At 41.2% G+C, this 21,562-nt stretch overlaps 1 protein-coding gene across 10 annotated transcripts in view; it reads right to left on the reverse strand.

The window, feature by feature from the left end:
- Positions 1-21,562, reverse strand: part of DTNA (dystrobrevin alpha) — a 224,012-nt gene that overhangs the window by 59,126 nt on the left and 143,324 nt on the right. For all 10 annotated transcript variants that reach the window (XM_054285381.1, XM_054285382.1, XM_054285384.1 and 7 more), the window contains 3 exons: positions 9,168-9,381; positions 1,899-1,984; positions 232-386 (listed from right to left, as the gene is read on the reverse strand). In XM_054285381.1, the coding sequence (XP_054141356.1) occupies positions 232-386; positions 1,899-1,984; positions 9,168-9,381 (455 nt within the window). The remainder of the gene's footprint in view (positions 1-231; positions 387-1,898; positions 1,985-9,167; positions 9,382-21,562) is intronic.

Raw genomic sequence — 21,562 nt, forward strand, 5'->3', positions numbered from 1 at the left:
TCCTGATTTGAATCACTTTTTGACTAAGCCTCTCTCTTCATGGTTATATGGGGAACCTATGGAGACCAGCTTCCTTTTGAAGGCACCAAACCTACACACCAGAAATCAGCAGAGTGGACCTTCCCCTCCTCCAGCCCTGTGTTTCCTGGGCAAATAGGCACTTATGTGTAAGACAGGAAGAGTCTTGGCCTGCTCAGAAGGGTGATTGAGATCCTGTGTCTCTTCATTTACCTGTTGTGAGAAACAGGATTTTGCTGACTGCTCAGTGTACCCAAAGGAAGGCCCCTCGAAGACAGCGGTGGGCAGCTTGAGAACCTCGCGCAGGAACATGTCGTACCTGCCATAAACCATCACCCCGCTGGAGTCAGAAATCATGGAGAAAATATCTGAGGGGGGAAAGAGAAGGAAAGATCACAGCAGCTTCAGTGTGAGCTACAGATTAGCTCTGAGTTCAATATCATCTGATTTGAAAGAGAAGTAGTAAACATGCTCGGTTTATGGAAACCTCCACGATTACTGCATCTTTATTTCTGACCTCTTTTAATAGAAAACAAGAAGAATTATTTGCATATTAAGAACTAGCTGATTTTAATACTAAAATATTCCTGATTTGTTTTTCTTTGTGTGTGGTCATTTTTAAGCAAAGTCTGATGCATGGCATGAGGCAGTAATTTAATCAGATAAGAAGGCTATGATTTGACAAGATACACTACATCAGCTTTTTGCCTGCTGCCAGTTTACCATGTCAAATCAAAATCTTGACAATGGGTTCATTAAGTCAGTTATTATTGTCTTGGACAGGAAACACAAAGCAATGAAGGTCTTGCCAATGAGTTATTTTTCATTCTTCCCTCTTTCTTATGCATAAAAATATCACACTTTTATTATTGCAGTGATGTCAGTTTGTCAGCCCTTACTTCTCCGTTTGTTTAAAATTATCCTCTGCTTAGCAGGAGATCTCTGACTAAGGAACATTTATTGTTTTTCAGGCTGTCATGTCAGCTGCTTCATTTCCAGGAACCTGGAAGGGAAATTCTGACAACAGGACTCTGGGACTGCTGACCCAAAAAATCATCATTGTACTTCAGCCCTCCACTGGATGGACCCAGCTCCTATTCTTAAAGCAGCTTAGGGAACAAATGACACTCAATTTATAATTTATAATTTATAACTTCAGCTCAGTCTGTATTTGAATTTCTACACAGAAATAATATATTAAAAAATGGCACCAAATCTGGAAGACTAAATCAGCACTTGGAATTTCTACTTGTCTACTGTAAACAACTGTAATTTGTAAACTCAGTTTTCTTGGGCTCAGGTAGAAGGTTCAGTGAAAACTGAAGGCTTTTGGTCAAAAAGTCTGGAAAATGGTCTTCTGGACCTGACATTATATGCCTATAGAGAAAGACTTCCATTGCAGCAACAAGTTAAGCATGCTGATGGGGAACTGAGAATAAATCCTACAAAATGAGAATCTGTTCACCAAAATACATGGCATAAGAAGCATAAGAATCCCCTATGGAAGAAAATATGAATAGTACATAAATATATTGATCTTCTACATGTGAAAAGACATAGATGTTACTAAAAAATAATCAGAAGAAATGGTTAAATTATGCTTCATGATGTTGAGGCACTTATTTGTATTCCAAGTTCGATAACCCCAATGGAAAAAAAAAATAAAATCCACCAATAAGAACCTCAATGTGTGCAATTTGTCCTTAAAAACCTCAGTGTGAAGTTCAACCAAACATTTAGTGGGATTTACTTTCAGATATACATAGGGCAGCTCCCCAACCCAGCCAAGAAAGTGTAGTCTATCCTAATTCCCTGATTTCTACTTGTACTATTAATTCACCAGCAATAACAGTTTTTAACAGGTATAAAATATCACTTACATCTTAATTTGTCCATGATCTTTCCTCCACAAAGAGTTGCCAAGGCCATTTTGACAGCAAAAACGGAAATTTTACCATGTCCTTCCCTGTTCAAAAGTAGAAAATAGTAATATTTTAGATGTCCATTTTATAAGAATCTGTTCAATTAAAATGCATATTTATGACATCACTTACTGTAATGCACAATATATATATATGTGGATTGACATACAGAGAAATAAGTCCTTTAAAAAGGAGGTTTGTTTTGTGGGAGCACACATCAGTACACTGCTCTGTAAAGATCTCAGAGCAGATTTATTATGTATATGAAGCTCAGTATTAAACTGTTTTTCTCATTATACACTACAGTGATAATTATTACTGCTATCTGTGATACAGTAGCACTGGGAGACACCTATCACACTCATGGCTTCCCTATCCTAAGTGCTTTGGGAATTTTTTGGACCTAGAAGATTTCAAGTAGGTGAAAAAATCAGCACTGGGAACAAAAGTGAAAAAGCACACAGGGCACACATCATTGCATAAACTTCATCTGTACCTGTCAGTAGGTCCTGACAATTGCATTTTAAAAGATACACCTGACCCCCAGGAACCCTGAAGAAGAACTTTGCTGAAAAATGGGAAATATGCCTGCATCCAGAATGAGTGAAGGACATATGTTGTGATATGGAGAAGAGTTTTGTCCCTGGTTTGTTCAAGAGGAGGTTATACCTGGCTCTCTACTTTCAATTTACAATGCATAAATGCTAATAAATCCCAAATTCTACCAAGAGTTTGTCCTGGGGCAAAAAGGCACATTGCCAGCTCTTCCCCCAACCGTCCTGAAGCATGCAATGGCTTAACTTTACTATACCTCCCACTATCCTCCTTCTCCTTTTACAGCCATGCTGGTCCCCAATGACCACCTGCCATCACAGAAAACCTGTTTTTTTTGAGCTGGGTAAGTAAAACATGACCTCAGACACTGCATGGCACACATAGCCCCTAAAACACCTATCAGCCCCAGCTTAATGTTCAGCCCCAGTTTAGTGTTCAGTCACTTTCCAAAGATGAGAATGCTCTCCTAAGCTCATCTGCTTCTTAATGTTAATACATCCAAATGGTAAAATGTGGTTTTTCTTGGAATTTTTTGAATCTTACTGTAAGGCACTAGGAGTCCAGAGTTGCAGAAGTTGCACAGGAGCAACATCAATCCATCATCCAAACTCCCTGGCATTACTTCACAGCTTTCCACATGAATTAATGATATTAATTAATGACATCAGTGAGGACATGTCACCATGTTTTAAAAAAAGAGACAACCAATATTTGTGAGATTAGCAAAATGGCAGCCACGTTTCCTTCTAAATTCTGACAAGATTAATGATGTGGCTAGATAATGAAGTTTTGTGTAATTTTTCTGGAAATGGAGTTTCTGTGATCTTCAGTCTACTCTACCAGGGAACACAATGTTTATAAGGGATTTCCTGTTTCATGTATATAATCATGTGCTACCTAAGATGGTCTAACTGCACTGGCAATAGTAGTACCTAGAAATTTGGATCTTCATCAATATTTCTAAAATTACTCTGTTCATTGTCACTCACAATTTTAAGGAAGAAAATTGCATCTGATCAGAACTAAAAGATGAACTGATTCTGGAAGGACACAGAGCTGTGACTGTGCCTCTTTCTCTGCTAATCCCACACCAGACTAATGCAGTAGCATATACATGTAAAACAGACATGAATGGTATACTCACATCTGTACATTGATGCATGCTACATGCTTCACTGCTACTTTCATTAAATCACTCAGATTTTAGAAAATGAGTCAGTTCCCTAAGCTTGACTGGCTACTAATCTTTAAAGTTCATTGAATTACATTTAGTTCTATGTCAGTGTAACACATAATTCTAAATAGAAATTCTAATTATATTTTTCACTCATTTAAAATTCTGCTTTTTGCCAGACAATCAACTAGAAACACAAGCAAAAAATAATGAATTAATTATGTCAGTATTTAAGAAAGAAATATTTACTGTGTTCTTTTAATGCTGACTTTTGTGCACTTTTTCATTACATGAGTTCCCTTTGACTGGCTTCATAAGATAAAAATCACAGCACAGGAATTTCCAGGCTTCTCTATTCCATTCCTTGTTGACTGGATTCTGATTTGTGTAAACCAGACTTAGCACTGTTATGGCTGAGAATGTGGTCCTTTTGTATTCTTTTTGTGCATGCTGCCCTTTAGACCCTTAGGAATTTTTTTGCACTGTTTCATCATGAGGTTTCCATCTGCCTTTAAAAGAGCTGTTTTATTAAAAAAAAAAAAAAGCACCTAAGTAGAAGCAATGGCATTATTAAGAAGCAATGGAAGATTTAGAGATTAAAAAAATGTGGAAGCGCTTCAGATTTAGATTATTTTTCCCAGGAGGTTTAGTTATACTTACTAACAGGATTATACTTTTGCATGGCAGACACATATCAACTTGGCTTCAGCTTTCCACCCTAGACCCATTGGCTTTTCCCATACTCAAATGGTTATGGAAGAGAGGAACAGAAAAAGAAAATATATCATTTATCTCTTCAATCTCTGCATCTGAGTTGATTTATTTTGACACTGTATTTTCTATCGGTCATTTGTATTCCTAAAAGCATCACAAGAGCCAATATAAACCAAATTTGCCCTCCAAATATATATGTCTGTGTGTGTTTGTGTGAGTGTGTGCACACACACACATGCATATTTAAATACATATGGCTGATGAGCAGACAGGGTAATGGGGCCTAAGACTGGCCAATATCATTTGGATATCCAGAAGTGCCCTAAGCTGTGTCTAAGCACCACAGATGACCCTGACTGGCAGCACTGAGGCCTCACAGGCCTTGCTGTGCAAAAGCAAATGCTGAAGTAGTGGCTCATGGCAGCAGGGAGAAGTTACCACCCCCTGAAAACAGCTTTGGGCTGGCTAATGCAAAGAGAAATAAATTTTACTAGTGGAAACAGGAGAGGACAGCAAATGTTTTGACTTTATATTGCACCTCTCTTACTGAGGTTACTCTTCAGCAAGAAGCATAAATGATGTCTAAAGCAAACCCTGAAGCTGATGTGCACTTAACAACAATAGAGGATGGAGTACTTAGGAAAGGGAATGATGGCCAGGGTTGAAGGTTACCTCCCACTGGGGTGAGGAAAAAAGGGCAAAAAATTATACATGATTTTAGACACTAGAGCAGAGAAGGTTTCCTCTTTCACTGCATAGCTGCAGAGAGAGACAGCCTGTCCCCAGAGCAAGGAAACCCCACGGACTGACTCACAAAATCCACAGACTATACAAGGCTGAGTCCAGCTCCAGGGCCTGATTTTGCCTATTGGGTTACCAAGGAGAGTGGTACCAAATAAATGACACTGTCATTTGTCAGGATCTCTAGCAACACCCACACTGAGACAGCCAGAGGGTGGGGAAAGCCATCAAGAAATAGCATCACACCTTTAGAAACAGCAAATGTGTTCCATGAAGAGGACATTGAGAAAATACCATTTTTCTCACCAATGAGGCTTAAGTGGTGCTTCCCCAATACTTTAAGGTATCTTTTGCAAAAGTAAGAAAAGTTCTTCAGTTATTAGTTACTACCCACTGTAATCAAGGCAGTAAATTCTGAAATGTCAGAGGCTGTAATTACAAATTCCCATTTTCAAAACAAGGTTTTAGAGATGAAATTTTATTGACATTTAGCAAGATTCTTTCATGTAGGACAGCAAATGCATAATGTCCAAATCTCTGAAATGCATTTTTTTTTCTGGACTTCCTTTGTCAATGCCTGTGTGGCTTTCAAGGAGTAGCAAAGGTGGAGAAGAGAGGGAATTAAACACTTTACAGGTCTGAACAGATGAATGAGCAAGAAGTTGTATTTCCAAAATGGATATTGATCATCTTTATGTACTGAAATCAGTACAATACAAATGTTCATTTGATTAAACAAGGGCATGAAAACTTACTCATTTCTCTGTAGAAGTCAAGTCCCCCCCTGAGCCAGGCAGGGTCTGTTTCATAGCCCAGGGCTCACAACTCCATTCATTCATAGGACAGTGCACATCAAGGAACAGAGAAAATTCAGCTACTTTTCTTATCAGTTAAACTTTGCAGCAGGAGTAGCTGGAGATGATCTAGCACAGAATATTTCCCACTCTGTTTAAAAGGAGTTTTTTGGACAACAAATGAATGAGGCTGACATTCCACCTTTCTGCCTAGGCTTTGATACCAGGCTGGGAGGAATTTTTCAGAGAGGTTTGTACTTGTCAACTTTTTACGTAGTACTTGGTGTGCCAGTGAAGGAAGTGTGCTATTGTTTCATAAAGCCAGTTAATCACCTTAGGCCTTGAAGCAAAAGCTCTAGCCTAATTTTAACCTGTGGTTAGAAACATAGATCAGACATGTTTCTGTCCAGATTATTTTAAAGTCTCATTCTGCTCACAGGTTTTGGCCTGTCAGGGTCATCTACCACATGCTGCTGACTTCCACACACTAATGATAAGTTAATTGAAGTATTTCTGTTTGTGAATTTTGAATTTGTTGGCTTGCAGTTCTATAAGGTTATACTTTAGCTTACTTTTAGCAGCATAAAGGAACATCCCATTCAGTCTCACATGAAATTCTATCCACTATAATTTTCCCCCACTTTTTCTCCTTTCAGGGTTGAGCAGCAGAGAAATATCTGTGGGCCTAATGAATCCCCAAGGCCGTAAAAAAACCCATAAAAAAATGGGATGTAAGCTCAGCACCGGCAGTGGCTAAGTTGGCCCACATACTATGGCAGCACACTGTGGTCCTTTTGTGTTTTGCTAGCCAAGTTTTAGCTCCTGAGAAGACATCTGTATTGCAGGCCTAAGGAAACACTCCTTGCCAGAGGGCAGAGAAATCTGCCAGGATTTCAGCAGGCTATAAAAGAAGGAAGAGGCTCTGTTTAAAGTTTGGAGGATCTTCAGCCAGTACAGTACACAAAGAGGAACATATATATTAACTAGACCTAAAGAAATGAGACAGTGGCAGGCTTATTAGACTTTAAAACATGAAATAACTTGTCCCTTGTGGTTCTTTCATATACGTTAGGTCGCAGACTCCATTTCTCCACTTTCTTTGGATTCCAAATGGGACATGAGAAACTGCACCACCTTCTCTGGACCTGCAGCACCTTGCACTTGGCCTTGCTGAACCTCGTGAGGAGATTCTCATGGGCCCACTACTCCAGCCTGCTGAGTCCCTCTGGATGGCCTGCAGAGCATTGCTTCTCTCTGAACATGAGACCACAAGAAAAGACCTTGCTCCTCCTTCCACCAACTTTTACCTTTCAGCAGAGAATGACCTTTCTGCTGCGCTGGAGGGGAGAGAAAGGAGCAACACTGGAAGCAGAGACAGCAGCCCTGGTTAGACCCCAGCAGCTCTCACACTGTCACTGTGGCATGTAGAGCCACCTCCCCCCCTCTGTTTCCCAGAAACCAGGAAACCTGAACCACCAATAGTTGTAAACCAACATCCAACACTAAACTTCAATGATATGAGTCATACTAAAGTGTAGGGAACGTTTTGAGAATCAGATGCTTAACTGGTAAGTCTTTATTTGTGACAGGTGTCTAGACTTCCACTACAGTACAGAGAGACCTAGCTGACACATATCTCCATGAAACCTGAACTTAGGTATCTCAGGTTGCACATGAACCTCATCTAATAAGTTTGCTGTATTTAATATGGAGTGATAGGCAGCTAGTCCCTGTCTCTGACATCAGAGGTGGGAGCCTCTTCCTGGGGATTCCATGGGGGTCTGTGCCCTTCTGGGAAGTGCATCCCATGCACTACACTCAGAGGCAGCACAACAGACTGAGCTGCTGCTTGACAAAGAGAGTGAGGGTCACAGCTTCCTTACCCCGGGGGGCCTGAGGGGAGCTCAGAAACAGATCATGAACCACAGCACATGGGATGTTTTGAGGGAAAGCAAACCCTTCCCCCTTAAAAACATTCTCTGATTCCCTCCAGGGGACTAAATTCCTCTACTCCATTATGCTGCAAGTAGCTGTGTTGTGTAGTTGAGATCTTTATCTCTTTACAGTGAGCTACAAAATAAGCACAGTATCACAGGTCTTGCTTCCACAGACCAGGGTCTTTCCATATGTTTACCAGCCAGGAAGCAGTTTACTTGTGGCATGCATCAATAAATTCATCGGGTCATTTCCAGCATCCTTTAGTATCCTTGTCACAGCCACAATGGTATAAATTAAAATGCCTGTTCCTTCTTTTATTGCCCTTTAGGGGAGGAAAATATTCCTGAAGGCTATGATTTCACAATGGACTGGCTTTTCTTCCTCTCAGAGGGGCAGGAGGAGAGGCTGAGTGCAGCCTTCTCATGTGGAACACCTACTTTTTCTCCCCGTTGCCATGGCAACTGAGCCACTGGCTGGTCTGGCACTGAGAGGTGCTCAATGACACCCTGTACCAGGGCAGGGAGAGAGAGCACTGGGAAGAGAGAGGGGAAGCATCCTTGTTTTAATGTTTAATGGCCAGTGTTTTCTGCTGATGAATTTTCAAAAAATAAGCCACAAAGTGACAACATCTGCACCTGTCAGCCTTAACCACCGTTCTCCAATAACTCAGTTCTGAGGACTGCAAATATTGCAGTACAGGTTGCCAAGTATGTATTCAGAAATTGCAATAGATATACACAGAATACTCATTAATGTAAGTGGTTTTCTCTATCTAAAACTTGTTCTTTTTGTAATATGAGTCCCATGCAGTAATAAACAACATGAATTTCATCACCTCCAGGTCGTTAATCCTATTTCTGTCATGGTCTCAAAATCATGCTGCACTGGCATGAGCCAGAAAAAAAAATTGCTTACAGCTGCAAGAACTTGCAGGGAAATGAGCTCTTTCAAAATAATGAGCTATTAACCCATGGCACTGCTGCAGAGGCATTGCAGTGGTGTCAGCCACTGGTGTGTCAATAAACAACAAGCCAAATTAGGAGCGCATGTGAATTTGTTTCTGTAGATAATTCTTCTTTGATATAAACTGGAACAAGTCTGAGTAGCTGGATGAAAACACAGTTGTGCTGAATTTGGCTCCAAAGAAAGGAAAGCAGAGGCCCTTAATTTAGGTTATCTCCCTAGTTAGCACTATTCACATGCTCATTATTTGGGACAGAATTGAGCCTGCTCAATTGATTTCGAGAGATATTTCTGGAGGAAGTCAAAGCCTTCCAGCAGCTGGGAGGGGCGGAGGAAAGGCAGACTCACGGATCAAAGGCCGCTAGCAGGAAGTTGAGCAGCAGGCTGATGGACTGCTCCACGTTGATCTGGTGGGTGGTGGGCATCCGTTTGTTGAGCTGGTAGAAGATGGTTGAGATCACAGCCTCCAGGCGAGCCACGTTCAGTTCGGTGCTGGGGTCCAGGTTGTTCAGGGCGTTCTCCCGTAAGGCTTCGATCACATTCCAGATGTCCACCAGGTGCACTAGGGGACAGGACAGAAAGACTCAGATGGGAAAACACGAAAGGAGAACAAGAGTCACCTCCTCCCATGAGGTGGGGAATAACACAACCATGTACAACATGCCTCATGAATAATTAAATGAATTAATGCGTTTTCCACACCGTATATTGAATCTGGTGGAGGAATGAGCAAATAAAATTCAAATCCGTTAATAAGCAAACAATATACTGATATTACTAGTTGTAATGAATACAACCTCAGCTTGGGAAATCATTCTTCATTGTATAAAGTATTCAAATAGAAGTCTGTATTTCACAGAAATCACTGAAAGGTAAACATATGCTAATTGTTTTTCTGAACCATGCCTTTATGAATCCCCATTCAGAAATTACTCTTAGATATTAATTTGCATAGCAGATGGGCTTTTCAGAAGATCCTACGAATACTAAGTGCTTATCACATACTGATATTTTGAAAATTCTTTTCAGCAATTTGTATGGAAAGCAAAATATTTTACAGAAACAGAATTGTAATTGAGTCAGGGTACATTTAAACAAATAACACATAATGAAGTGATCCGAAAGTCATATTTTATGTCTTCTAAATATATTTGCCAAATTATTTGTTAAATCTCTCTCTTTGATGAAGTCCTGGTCTAAGCTGAATTTGATGGGGCCTGTTTTTACCTACAAGGACAGCTTAAAGGACAATCTCTGCTCACCCTTCACATTGTACCCAAACAGAAATCTTGTTTGCAGAGCACTGTTATTGTGGCAGTATGATTGGCTTGCCGTGGATTGCCATTTCCAGAAGAGGTGAACTGTGCCAAAAATAAAAAAGCCCCTACAGTAATTTAAAAACGGGATTTAGTTCAAATCTGAACTCCAAGGTTCATCCCTCTATCTTAATATTACCTACTGTCCTACTAAAGCGTCAATAAAAAACAAATTAGGAGGCTCAGGAGGCAAATTCTCTTTTTTTCACCAGACAAACTACTGCACAGTTCTCATTACACAGCATGGTGATATGTCTTATGATGTATCAAAAGCCACCTGTATGTGGAAGGAGATCCATGTTTTTGTAGATAGAGAAACAATTATAATCCTCCTCATTATATTTTTATTTGATTGGTTTGCAGGTGCTGTCTCAGACTGCAATGTGACATGAGGGTCTGATGGCAGGGAAGTGTAAGCTGATAGTAGATGGATGATGAAACGAGATACAGTCATTTTACTTAGTCTAGATTTTTGCCATATGATTGGGTTTCCCTTCTTTTGCCTCAGGAATAAATAGCCTCCAACACCCTGCTAGCACATGTGTGAGCCCAAACAGGAAGATACTCCATACAGATGAGTGGTAACAGTAGCAGCAATTACTTTAGAGACTAGACACAGCACTTTTCCACTTCTTGCTGTTCCCTAGCAAGTAACTGTGAAAACCTACAAGATACAATTCCATTGTTACACCAAAGTATTTATTTTATCTTTGTAGTAAAAGAAAACTTCTACAGGCAAACTTGTATGCTGGCAGGTTGTCTTCAAAATGTTACCGTGAATTAAGCTGATGTTTGCACAGCCAGGTTTTAGCAGCTGGGGGCTACAGGGGTGGCTTCTGTGAGAAGCTGCCAGAAGTTTCCCCATGCTTGGCAGAGCCAGTGTCAGCTGGCTCCACGATGGACCCACTGCTGGCCAACTCTGCACCATCCAAGTCTGCACCATCCAGAAATAGTGGTAATGCCTCTGGGATAGCATATATAGCAAGAATTTAAAAAAAGGGTTTTTGACAGTTGTAATTAATGCCAAAGAATAGCAGGGTGAGAATATGTGAGAACAACACCTCTGCAGACACCAAGGTCAGTGGAGAAAAAGAGGGAGGAGGTGCTCCAGGCACCAGAGCTTAGGTTCCCCTGCAGCCCATGGTGAAGACCACAGTGATGCAGCTGTGCCCCTGCAGCCCACGAACATCCAGGGGGGTGCAGAGATCCACCTGCAGCCCATGGAGGAGCATCCACCAGAGCAGGTGGGTACCTGAGAGGAAGCTGTGAGTCCTGTGCTGGAGAGGGGTCCTGGCAGGGATCTGCAAACCTATGGAGAGAGGAACCCACAATGGAGCAGTGTCCTCATAGGATTTGTGATTCTGCACGCTGGAGCAGCCTGTCCTTGAAGGACTGCATACCATGAAAGAGTGACCCAGTGCAGCAGTTTGTGGAGCAATGTTGTCCACAGGATGGAGAAGTTAATGGAGAACTGTCTCCTGTGGGAGGAATCCTAGGTTGGAGCAGGGGAAGGACTCCTCCCCCTGAGCAGCAGCAGAATCAACCTTTAATGAGCTGTAATAATCTCCCTTCTCTGTCTGCCTGTGCCACTGAGGTGGAGGAGGTAGAACTTGTGAAGGAGGAAGGGTGGGGGAAAGATATTTTTAAGGTCTTATTTTACTTCTCATTATCCTGCTCTGATTTTGTTAGTAATAAATTCAATTCGTATCTCTAATTAGAATCTGTTTTGCCTGTGATGTTATTTGGTGGGTGATCTCTCTCTGTCCTTATCTCAACCCTTTGTTATATTTTCTCCCCCTTGACCAGCTGCAGAGGGAGTGATGTAGATGCTTTGGTGGGTGTCTGGCATAAAACCAGAGTCAACCCACTACAGCTGGGTGGTTGGAGTACACAACCTCTGAACTCTTCTGTTTGTTTTCTGGCTGGTGAAAGAGCAACTTCCCCATAAAAAGTCTGGCATAGGTCTCAGATCCTTTTAATGCAGTCATTCCCATTCACTCAATCATTTTTCACTGTCACAGAGGTAATCTGGATAAATGGAAGATGAACAATCTCCAGGAAGACAGCTGGCACGTAATAACTGATCCTTTCTAGGCAGCTTCTCCACATGGCTCAGAGGCCAGAGGATGGAGGAAGTCATCAGAAAGCAGGCCACTGTCTGCTCCAGGACAGAGGGGTTAATGAGCATTCCACCACATAAGGCAGCCAAGGAAAGTACCAGAAATACAGAGCAACATACCAGAAAATGCAGGAACAGGCTGGACCATGTGAATGTATTTTGCAGTGGCATTAAGAGGGAAGGACAGGCAGAAAGTGAAAGGTGAAGTGGGATTCTTTCCCTCAAGGTCCATGGCCATGGGGGCTGTCTCTGGTCATTCAGACCAAGCAGATGAAGAAGGTCCTTCCACCAGCAGTTTCACCAAGTTGGCTTCTGGCTATGTGTGCAAATCATCAAACATGAACTACAGAAAGATAACAATGTGAGAAACTACCAGGCACAACAAATTGCAAAAGAAAGAGTAATGCCATATGCAGATGCTCACCTTGACTTGAGGCTACACTAGCAAGAGAGCAATCCAAGAAACAGGACAAACAGGGGTACCAGCACTACAGATCAAGGCAGAAATTACTAGGACAACCTTATTATAAATACTGAATAAGGATGTAAAATCAGCAACATTACAGCTGGTGGGAAGAGAATAAACAGGGACAGGCTGTTTATCTTAGAGTGCATGAGTGTGGTAGCAGAAAAAAGCATGAGACTGGAAAAGGGCAATTTGAAGGGTAACTAGTCATATCATCAGAACTGCTGGGGTGCTTTCAAGCAGCCTGTGCAGGAACAGTTTTGACCATACATGTTCACTTCTGCAGTCATTGGAAACTGTGATGGGTTCCCTAACCTTGATATAAGGTTACCCAGGGCAGAAGAACCACATACCCAGACTCCCTAACAGTGAGAATTTCATGCTGTAATTAAATTTTAATTGCTATAGCCTAGTACTGGAAAATTCTTGAATATGGAGGAAAAAAGCTGGCACTATGAATAAGGCTGAAATGGGGGTTGGTGTCTTTATTCTTCACATGATCTAGTACGGATACTGTGTGGCTGTCAGATTTTAATGTGGGGTTTTTTGTTGTTTTGTTTTCCTACTGATATTATATTTCTCATAACATAGTCATATCCAGAGTTAGTTTTGATGATAGTCTTGGGATAGAAAATGTCCAGAGGCTAACAGAAGTGGGACTAATAACATCAGTATACTAAACACATCTGAGGGAAAATGACTCATTTTATTGTTAACTCTAACCTGAAAGGCTCATAAGCTCTCCTCATGTTCATTGGTATGCCAGAAAGGTAGGGCACAAGACTAAGAAAATGACTTATTGGAAATTACAGAGCTGTAAGAGTTCCCTACCCACTATGAAATATTAGTCTCAAGAAACTGCTGTGTATTTGTGCTATAAATAATTTTACTCGGGCTTTTCTTCTTTTTTCCAGAAACACTTTGGTTCCACTTGAAGCTGAATAAACAACAATCATACTGCACTTCATTTTGCATTTTATTAATTAATTGTACATACATCTAAGAGGCTGGAAAGCAATATTTCCTGGAGGAGGAGATGGAAGATGGACATGAGCCACACATTTAACAAGAACTACTTATTTTGAAAATACCTGCTCAAATGTCTAGCTCAAAATCACAAGGACATTTTGTTAGGCTGCTGTACAGATGACTGAAGTCTCTGACCTTTACTCAAGTCAGTTGTCACGGACAAGAATCATGCAGCTAAATTAAATGCAAAAAATTGAGTGTCTACTGTTGACTGGTGACCAGGGCTCCCTCTCATGTCAGTGAAAGAAAAAAGCACCTTAAAGCATCTGTTGGGAGACAGGTGTCATGAGCAGTGCTTTGAATCTGCCCATATTTCTTCACTGGCTCCAGACAAAGCCTAAAGCACCATGTTGGCATGAGACACGTAACCTCAGAGCTGGTGAAGTTAACTGAGCTGGATCCCACACCTTCCTCCTTAAACATTAAGAAAAGATGTCTCTTCTAGTCTGACTACTACATGACCTAGAATAATTCAGGTTTTATTGAAAATATGAATAATAAATACTTCAATCTGTATGAACAGCTACCAGATCCTGTCATAGTCACTACCTTTTACATTGCATAGCTTGACCTTGTGCAGATTACATTCAGGTGTAGTGCCCTACTGATCACCATGAATTCCATTATTTCTTAAGGTTACTCATACAGTAAGCAAACTTTTACGTATTCTATCATGCTGCCAAGTCAAACTGTCAGTATTGGCAAAAGGGAAGTAAAACACAAGCTCTGCAAGCTCCACTCATTTGTACTAATAGAAATTGATGCCTATGGCTAATGTGGTATCTGTATTCTGTTCAATGTAATAACAGAATGTCAACCTTGCAAACTTTGCATAAGCTTACATTCCTCATCTTCTCTTCTATCCATTTTCCATAATACCTGTTATGCTCATTTATTTATTTATCCATCCCTGAGACTGTTCTAATCTCACTGAAGAAGGCATATCTCCTTTGTTTGCACAACACGTAGTGCAATAAACCCCAAATCTGATTTCTACATGCTACATGATGCTAACAAGAAGAGTTTGCAGAGTAACAAAGCAGCATATAAATGCAGGAGAGCTTTCTCTCTCCTAAAATCTGCCTTGAATTCCCTCAAGAGACTAAAACTCCAGAAGTTTGTTTTTAACTTCTAATTACTGTTGCTGCTTTTGTTGCCTTGCCCACATTTCCCACTGAAAAGCGAATTATGCCTCAGCATGTGAAAGATGCCCCTATGGAAACAGATTTGGAAAACTAGAGAAATCTGTCAGTTGTTCTTTCAGTGCCAGCAGATGATCACTATGCAGTAGGAGTAAAAGCTGCTTGTATCTAGTGCCTGTGTGGTATAAGGTTATCAAAAATCATGAAGCCCAGCCAACATTCATGGACCCTTCGGAAAGGCCTCACACTCTGTAAACAACACAGCTACCCAGGTGAAGATTTTCCTGATGTCTGAAAAAAATGTAGAACATCTCCACAAGCAATTGCTAAACTGTGTTTCCCTTTAGATTTTCTGTTAAGTGATCTTTGAAGTCACAGCTAAGCTAAAGCTCTGCATTATTACATCCTCTGTGGTGAACACTGCCTGCTAATTTAGCTTTTTATGTAATTTTTGACCAGCATCATAGAAGGTTTCACATTTGAGCATGCTCAGTAACAGACAGTGATGACTGAATGTAAATAAAGCTCAGTGTCTGGACAGAAGTGGGACGACACAGATGAGGAGCATTACAGATGGCTGCCATTCACAGCAATCATTACCAAAAAATGCACTCTTTGAGGAGACCTGGACTGAACTGCAGAGAATTGAGATCAATGCATGAAAATACACTTCAAACAGCAAATGTTATTTCCTTCAATGGACTTCTTCAGCTGTTAAGGCAACATTTGGAGAGTGCCTGTTGCCAGTGCACTGAGACAGAACTGATCAGTCTCTCCCTGCAGGATGCAAGGGGGATGAAGATGGCTGGCTCAGTTTGAAAGGAGCTTTGTGTTTTTCTCACACCTAAAGTTTTTAGATGCCTTCAAGTTTTACATCCAGAATGCCTCTTCCTTTTACATTTTACTACTTTTACAATGAAAGTGAGCAATTAGTAGTTACAGTGAAGAATTCCATCACCTACAACCTACAACTCTGTCAGCAGGCCAATTTGTGGAAGAGATGTACCCTGGATACATTCAGAGAAAACACAACTTAGCAATCTTATCTTGCTTATTATACACATATATGTCAGTTTTACTGATCTTGAGCCTCCCTCTTTCCTTCAGGCATTTTCTAGGCTCTTCACTCTTCATCTTTAACAAAAATGTACTATTAATTTATTGTAACTAGTAACTTGAATTTATTTGCAGTAAATAATTTTCTGTTTGGTAGATACAGTATCTTAATAGGCAAAATGAGAGACAAGAGATGTACTGCATTTCTTTTTTTCAACTCAAAGCAAAGAAATTAATATTTACTTATGCAGTGAGAAATGAATTTTTCTCTCCATCATGCAATTTATAATTATGGAAAGGCTCTGAGATATAGATAATCTTGGATATATCACTAATCTCAAAGGAGGCAGATTACTTCAAACATCAGCTGTCAAGAAATGATGTTGCCCTAAGCAAATATAAAAAAGAAATACTGCAGCAAAGTTTATCTTCTAAGTACTAAAAAAAAATTAAAAATTTAAAAACAGTCTGCATGCTTAAGCTTTGTGATTAAGCTTTCCTCCCATTAAATGAATCTATTTATACAAGAATCCTCATCTGCCCTATTTCATTTTTTTTGTATTACACCCTAACCATGAACTTTACAAAGTTATCTCTCCACTTATTACTAAATGAACGTGGAAGAGGAGATTACATTTAATCAAATACAGGAAGTGACTAAATCAGGTCTTGAACAATCAATTCAAATTTATTTAACATATAGTAGGTCTAAGTGCATATAAGTGAAACATGTCCAAGTGATAGGACCAAAAATTCTCCTTGATATATTTTCCTTTGTTGGTGAATTCAAGAAGAAATTTTAAACTAAATATTGGTTTAAATTCTTTCCAAAATTTTACTATACATTTCATGAAGATTTTAGTCCAGCAAAGCTCTTACACACATGCTTGACTTTAAGCATACTTGTACTGCCATTTGAAATCAATGGCACTTGACTGTATGCCAGGTATTTCAGGTGGATTTCATTAAAAGGGAAAGATTTATGCTTCCTTGTCTAGCAATCCTAAGAATACTATAAAACATGCTAGATGATTCTTCTTTTTTTTCATTAGAATCTATGAACCCATCACAAATTAGGGGCCATTTGTCATCATTATGGCTAAGAAGTCCTGGGAAGTTATTCACATTTTCTGTTTGGATCCCTCTCTTGTGCTGCCAAGCAGGTAACAGAGGACTGACTGAGGCATATTTTTCCTCTAAACAACACCTGCTGGTGGCCAAGCTCCCCCTCAAACCAGTCAGCTGTAGTGTGATCAGTGAAAGCTTTACCTGCACATCCCACTGCTATGCAGATCCAAGTGCCAGTGATGAAGACCTGCAGTTTTTTACACTGTCTGGATACCAAATTACATGAAAAAGAAAATGCACCAGGGTGTTGCTTCTGCTCAGTTCTAAAATGAGGTACTCTTTGGCAGGGTACATCTGGCGACAGCTGTCACTCTACACAGTCTGGCACACCCAGACTGCTCATGGCCCAAATATCTGATATAAAGAAGAAACTCGTCACTGTAAGGTTGGTGAAGCACTGGAACAGGTTGCCCAGAGAAGCTGTGGATGACCCGTCCCTGGAAGTGTTCAAGGCCAGGATGGGGATGGGTCATCCCCATGGATGGTGATTTGAGCAGCCTGGTCTAGAGGAAGGCAGCTCTGCCCATGGAAGGGGGTTAGAACTAGATGATCTTTAAGGTCCCTTTCAACCCAAGACATTTATGATTCTGTGATCCAATGCAAGGGAGTAGAGAACAGGGAGCCACACTCTTCTCAGGGATAGGACAGTAAAAGGACTGAGGGAAACAGGCACAAATTAAAATACAGGAAATAATTTAAACATAAGAAAAAGATTTTCCCCGTGAGTATTTTAGAACTGTGTGATATTGCCCACAAAGACTGTGGATTATATCCTTGAAAATAATCAAACCTGAACAGGACAAAACCCTGAGAATCTGCTGCAGCTGACCCTGTTCTCTCCAGAAGTCCCTGCCAACTTCCTTGATTCTGTGATCATGAACCTCTACTGCAAAACCACAGTAACTCTCACTGGAAAGGAGTCAGTGCTGCCTCACTGCCTTTTCTCTAAAACCATTACTCAAGTAAGCTCCGCTCCAAGGGCCTTCTCTAACACCTGTGGTAAATGAAAAACCACAGAACCTGCCCTGAGGCCAATTGAATATTTGAGAAATAGTCCTCCACATTCTCAAGAGGTTTTGTGTGAGGTGTGCTGCAGGCCTTCACAGCACTGTGCGTGCTCAGGTATTCCCTTTAGCTTTCCCCTGAAGACCGAGGGATTTCAGAGGGAGGCCATGGTTCCATTCAATCCCCTGTCAGCTGCATGCATTCCTCCTCCTCCTCACCTTTCTGCCTATGCTGTGAGACTGCACAGCTGTGTGGTATGCACTGGCTCAGCAGGAAGCTGGAATAAAGCTATCCACTTCTACCTGCCCATCCCAGTGGTGAGGAGGAGTGCCCAGGTTAGGAACTGAACTTTTAGACAAGCCAACAGAAGCAGCTTTTTCCTGAATCAGTGTGCACATGGAGTAAGTCAGCTGCATTTGGACTCTCTGGATTCACACAGATCACCTGTCCCAGTGAAGCCACATGGGACAAGCAATGTCCCAGACTTCAGGAGGTGGCCTGTCTGTGCATATGCCAGCCAGCTGCATGCTGCATGCACAGAAGACATTCCTGAGTGGGGGCCAAACCTGGCTGCTGCTTTTTTGGAAATCTGCAGGACACAATGTGTACAACTGAGGCACTGAAAAATTTAGGGAAAGTTTTAAAGGTTCCCCTGTCTGCATAATTGTAGTGCCATCCTATTATACTCTACCTCTGTTGTACCCGGAAGGTAAAACAAGTTATCCTAAAACCTGCTGGGATTCTGATCGCTACAGAACTTTGATCAAGTGTTAATAATGAGGAGTAATCAATAGGCTAACAATACACTGAAATGTGGTCTTCTCACTTTTTATACAGTAGCTGACAAATCCACCAAGGTGTATGAGTGTGTAAAGATCTCCAGTAAAATTTTTCTTTTATACAGTAATTTAATTTACAATAGAAGTTCCTTCTTCCCCTGCTGTCAACTCCTGACCATCTTGTCTTACCTCTATTTAACCTAAGACTAAAGAGCTCTCTGTGGGTGGCAAAAGCCATCAGTCTCTCCAAGGAGCAGCACTAATGACAGTCAATTCTGCAAAAGGGAACAGCAGGTGATCCACCCTGAGCGCTGGGCTGGGAAACTGTTGTCATCTACTTGTCACCAAGACGCCGGCAAAGTGTTTCCTTTTTTTAAAACGTGCTTTGAAACCATTTATTTGAAATGGTGAACAAATCATGACATATATAAAATGAAATAATAAAAATATAACTCTAAGCTTCCTAGTATTTTGATGACAACTAGGAAAGAATTAGAACTCAGCCCTGTTGCTAAGAAGTGAACAACATCTTAAATCTATTGATTACAAATCATTTTCTTATTTCAGACATTAAACGTATTTATGAATTAAACACCAATGTGCAAATAGCAACATGTATTCCTTAGTCAGAAACTTCCTAAACAGCAGAAGACAATGGTATTTCTAGACTGCATGTCTCTATTATTTTTGTGATCCCACTTCAGAACTACTCTAATGAGAAAGGCTTTACTTGAGGCAGTGTGATCAGGCTTCAGTCTGACTTATTAGTTCCTACAGAAGGGCTCTGCAAGTGTCAGCTCTCAAATAACCAAAGAACTCATGAGGTAACAAGACTTGGTCAACAGATATGTACAATACACATCTTTCTCACTTCTCTTCAAAAAGGTCAGCCTGCCTTGCATTTGAGCTGTCAGGTCGGTTTGTAAAATATAGATCTGGTGAACCTGACAGTGAATACAGCAATGAATCTCGGAGACATTCAAAAAATGTTTCCAGAGTGTGAGAACTCAAGACATCTCTCTAGCTGTTCTAGGCTGCCAAGACCCCTGGCAAGAAGCTCAGAGACCCTAACAAAGAACCCAAGATGCCTGTAGTTTTAATTATGACCCATAGAGCAAATTACCAACCTTATATGAAGATTAGCAAGCCATGAAAGTATAAGTAAAATAATAATTAGTTTGTCATGAAGTGAAAAATAGATTTTTGAAAGTTTTTAGAATAAGAAGGCAAGATGGAGGAATCTAGGCATGTCCAGCCTTTCTCCTTCTTCTTCTTCTTCGCCTCCATCTTCTGCTGTGATGTTGGCATTTTTAGATTGGTTTAGAGTAGAAGCTCACATAGGTGATAAATATTAGATAGCAATTGTAAATCTTGTACACGTAGTTTTTAGTATTAAAAAATAACACTGCCCCGGGGCAAGCAAAGTGCCTCTGACTGTCCTGCTGAGCGGACCTCAGCAAGCCAATAGAAAGAATTTTATAGATAAGAAACAATAAACAACCTTGAGACCGAGAACTGAACAGCTCTGACTCCTCCTTCAACCGCTGGGCTCGGAAAAGAGACTTTCTAACATATCTCGGGGTCACTCTGACCAGCTAAAGCCCCGAGACCAGAGGAGAAGCAGGAGCCACACGTGGAACGCCTGAAGCCGGGGGAGGCAGGCCCAGTGCAAAGGAAGGCCCAGACGGAGGCAGGCCCAGTGCAAAGGAAGGCCCAGACGGAGCGCAGGAAGGCCGGAGCCCCGCCGAGCCCCGCGCCGCCGGCGGGACGCGGCACACGCTCCTGGCGGGCCCGCCACAGGATGGCACTCCTGGGTGGTTTTAACTGCAGCACGCTGGCTCCAGCGTTTTAACTCCCTCCTGGCACGGTGTCAGGCGAGACAGCGCGGATCAGAGGCGGTGCATGCCCGCCGCTGTCTCCCGAAAATGGCTTGTCAATGCTTAGTGGGATCGGGACGGCATGCGCGGAGATGCGGCTGAGAGCGTGTCCTGCGCGGACAAACAGCGCCAGAGCCGTGCGGTGGAAAAGGCAGAATGGCTTCGTGTTGGATGCCCTTATTACAGTGATAACATCTTCTCCAGCAGTATGCTTCTTCAAATGCCAAGTCTGGCTTATACCACATCTTTCTTTCTTCAAGAGTTGCCTTTTCCCCTCTGATACAACCGCTGCCAGCTCCATCCATCCCCCCCAAAAACACCTCCCATGTCACAGCTTGCTTGGCACTGTTACCAGCCAAAAGCAACCAGAGAGGGAATACAAATGTTAACAAATTGGGTTATTTACGTTTTTCATTAATTTTGAAGCAGTGCACGTGGATACAGGGTGTTATCCCCAGTCTCATATTAACTGTGAAGCAGCTTATGTATACAGGGTGTTATCCCCAATCTCATATTAACTACCGTTTCCTTTAAAAAATAAAAAATAGCTTGTGATGATAAGGGAAAATGATTTAACAGTTCTTTACAACAATTTCTTACCTAATAGCTATAGAAAACAAGTTGAGATTACATTATCAACTTTCAAGGTTCAGTCATATCACAAAGGTCAATGAAAAAGAATAAGCACCTATTATACATTTAGAACTGCTCGAAAACAAAAGCCCTCCTTGGCATATATCCTGTTTTTCAGTGTGATCCATGGTTACTTTGCTTTCTGTAATATTATTTTAAAAAATCATTTAGGGTTGGCCAGACTGTAAACAGC

This window comes from Melozone crissalis, unplaced genomic scaffold (assembly GCF_028551555.1).
Source record: "Melozone crissalis strain CALT ecotype California unplaced genomic scaffold, PUWL_Pcris_2 ptg000042l_1, whole genome shotgun sequence".
Taxonomy (NCBI): Eukaryota; Metazoa; Chordata; class Aves; order Passeriformes; family Passerellidae; genus Melozone; species Melozone crissalis.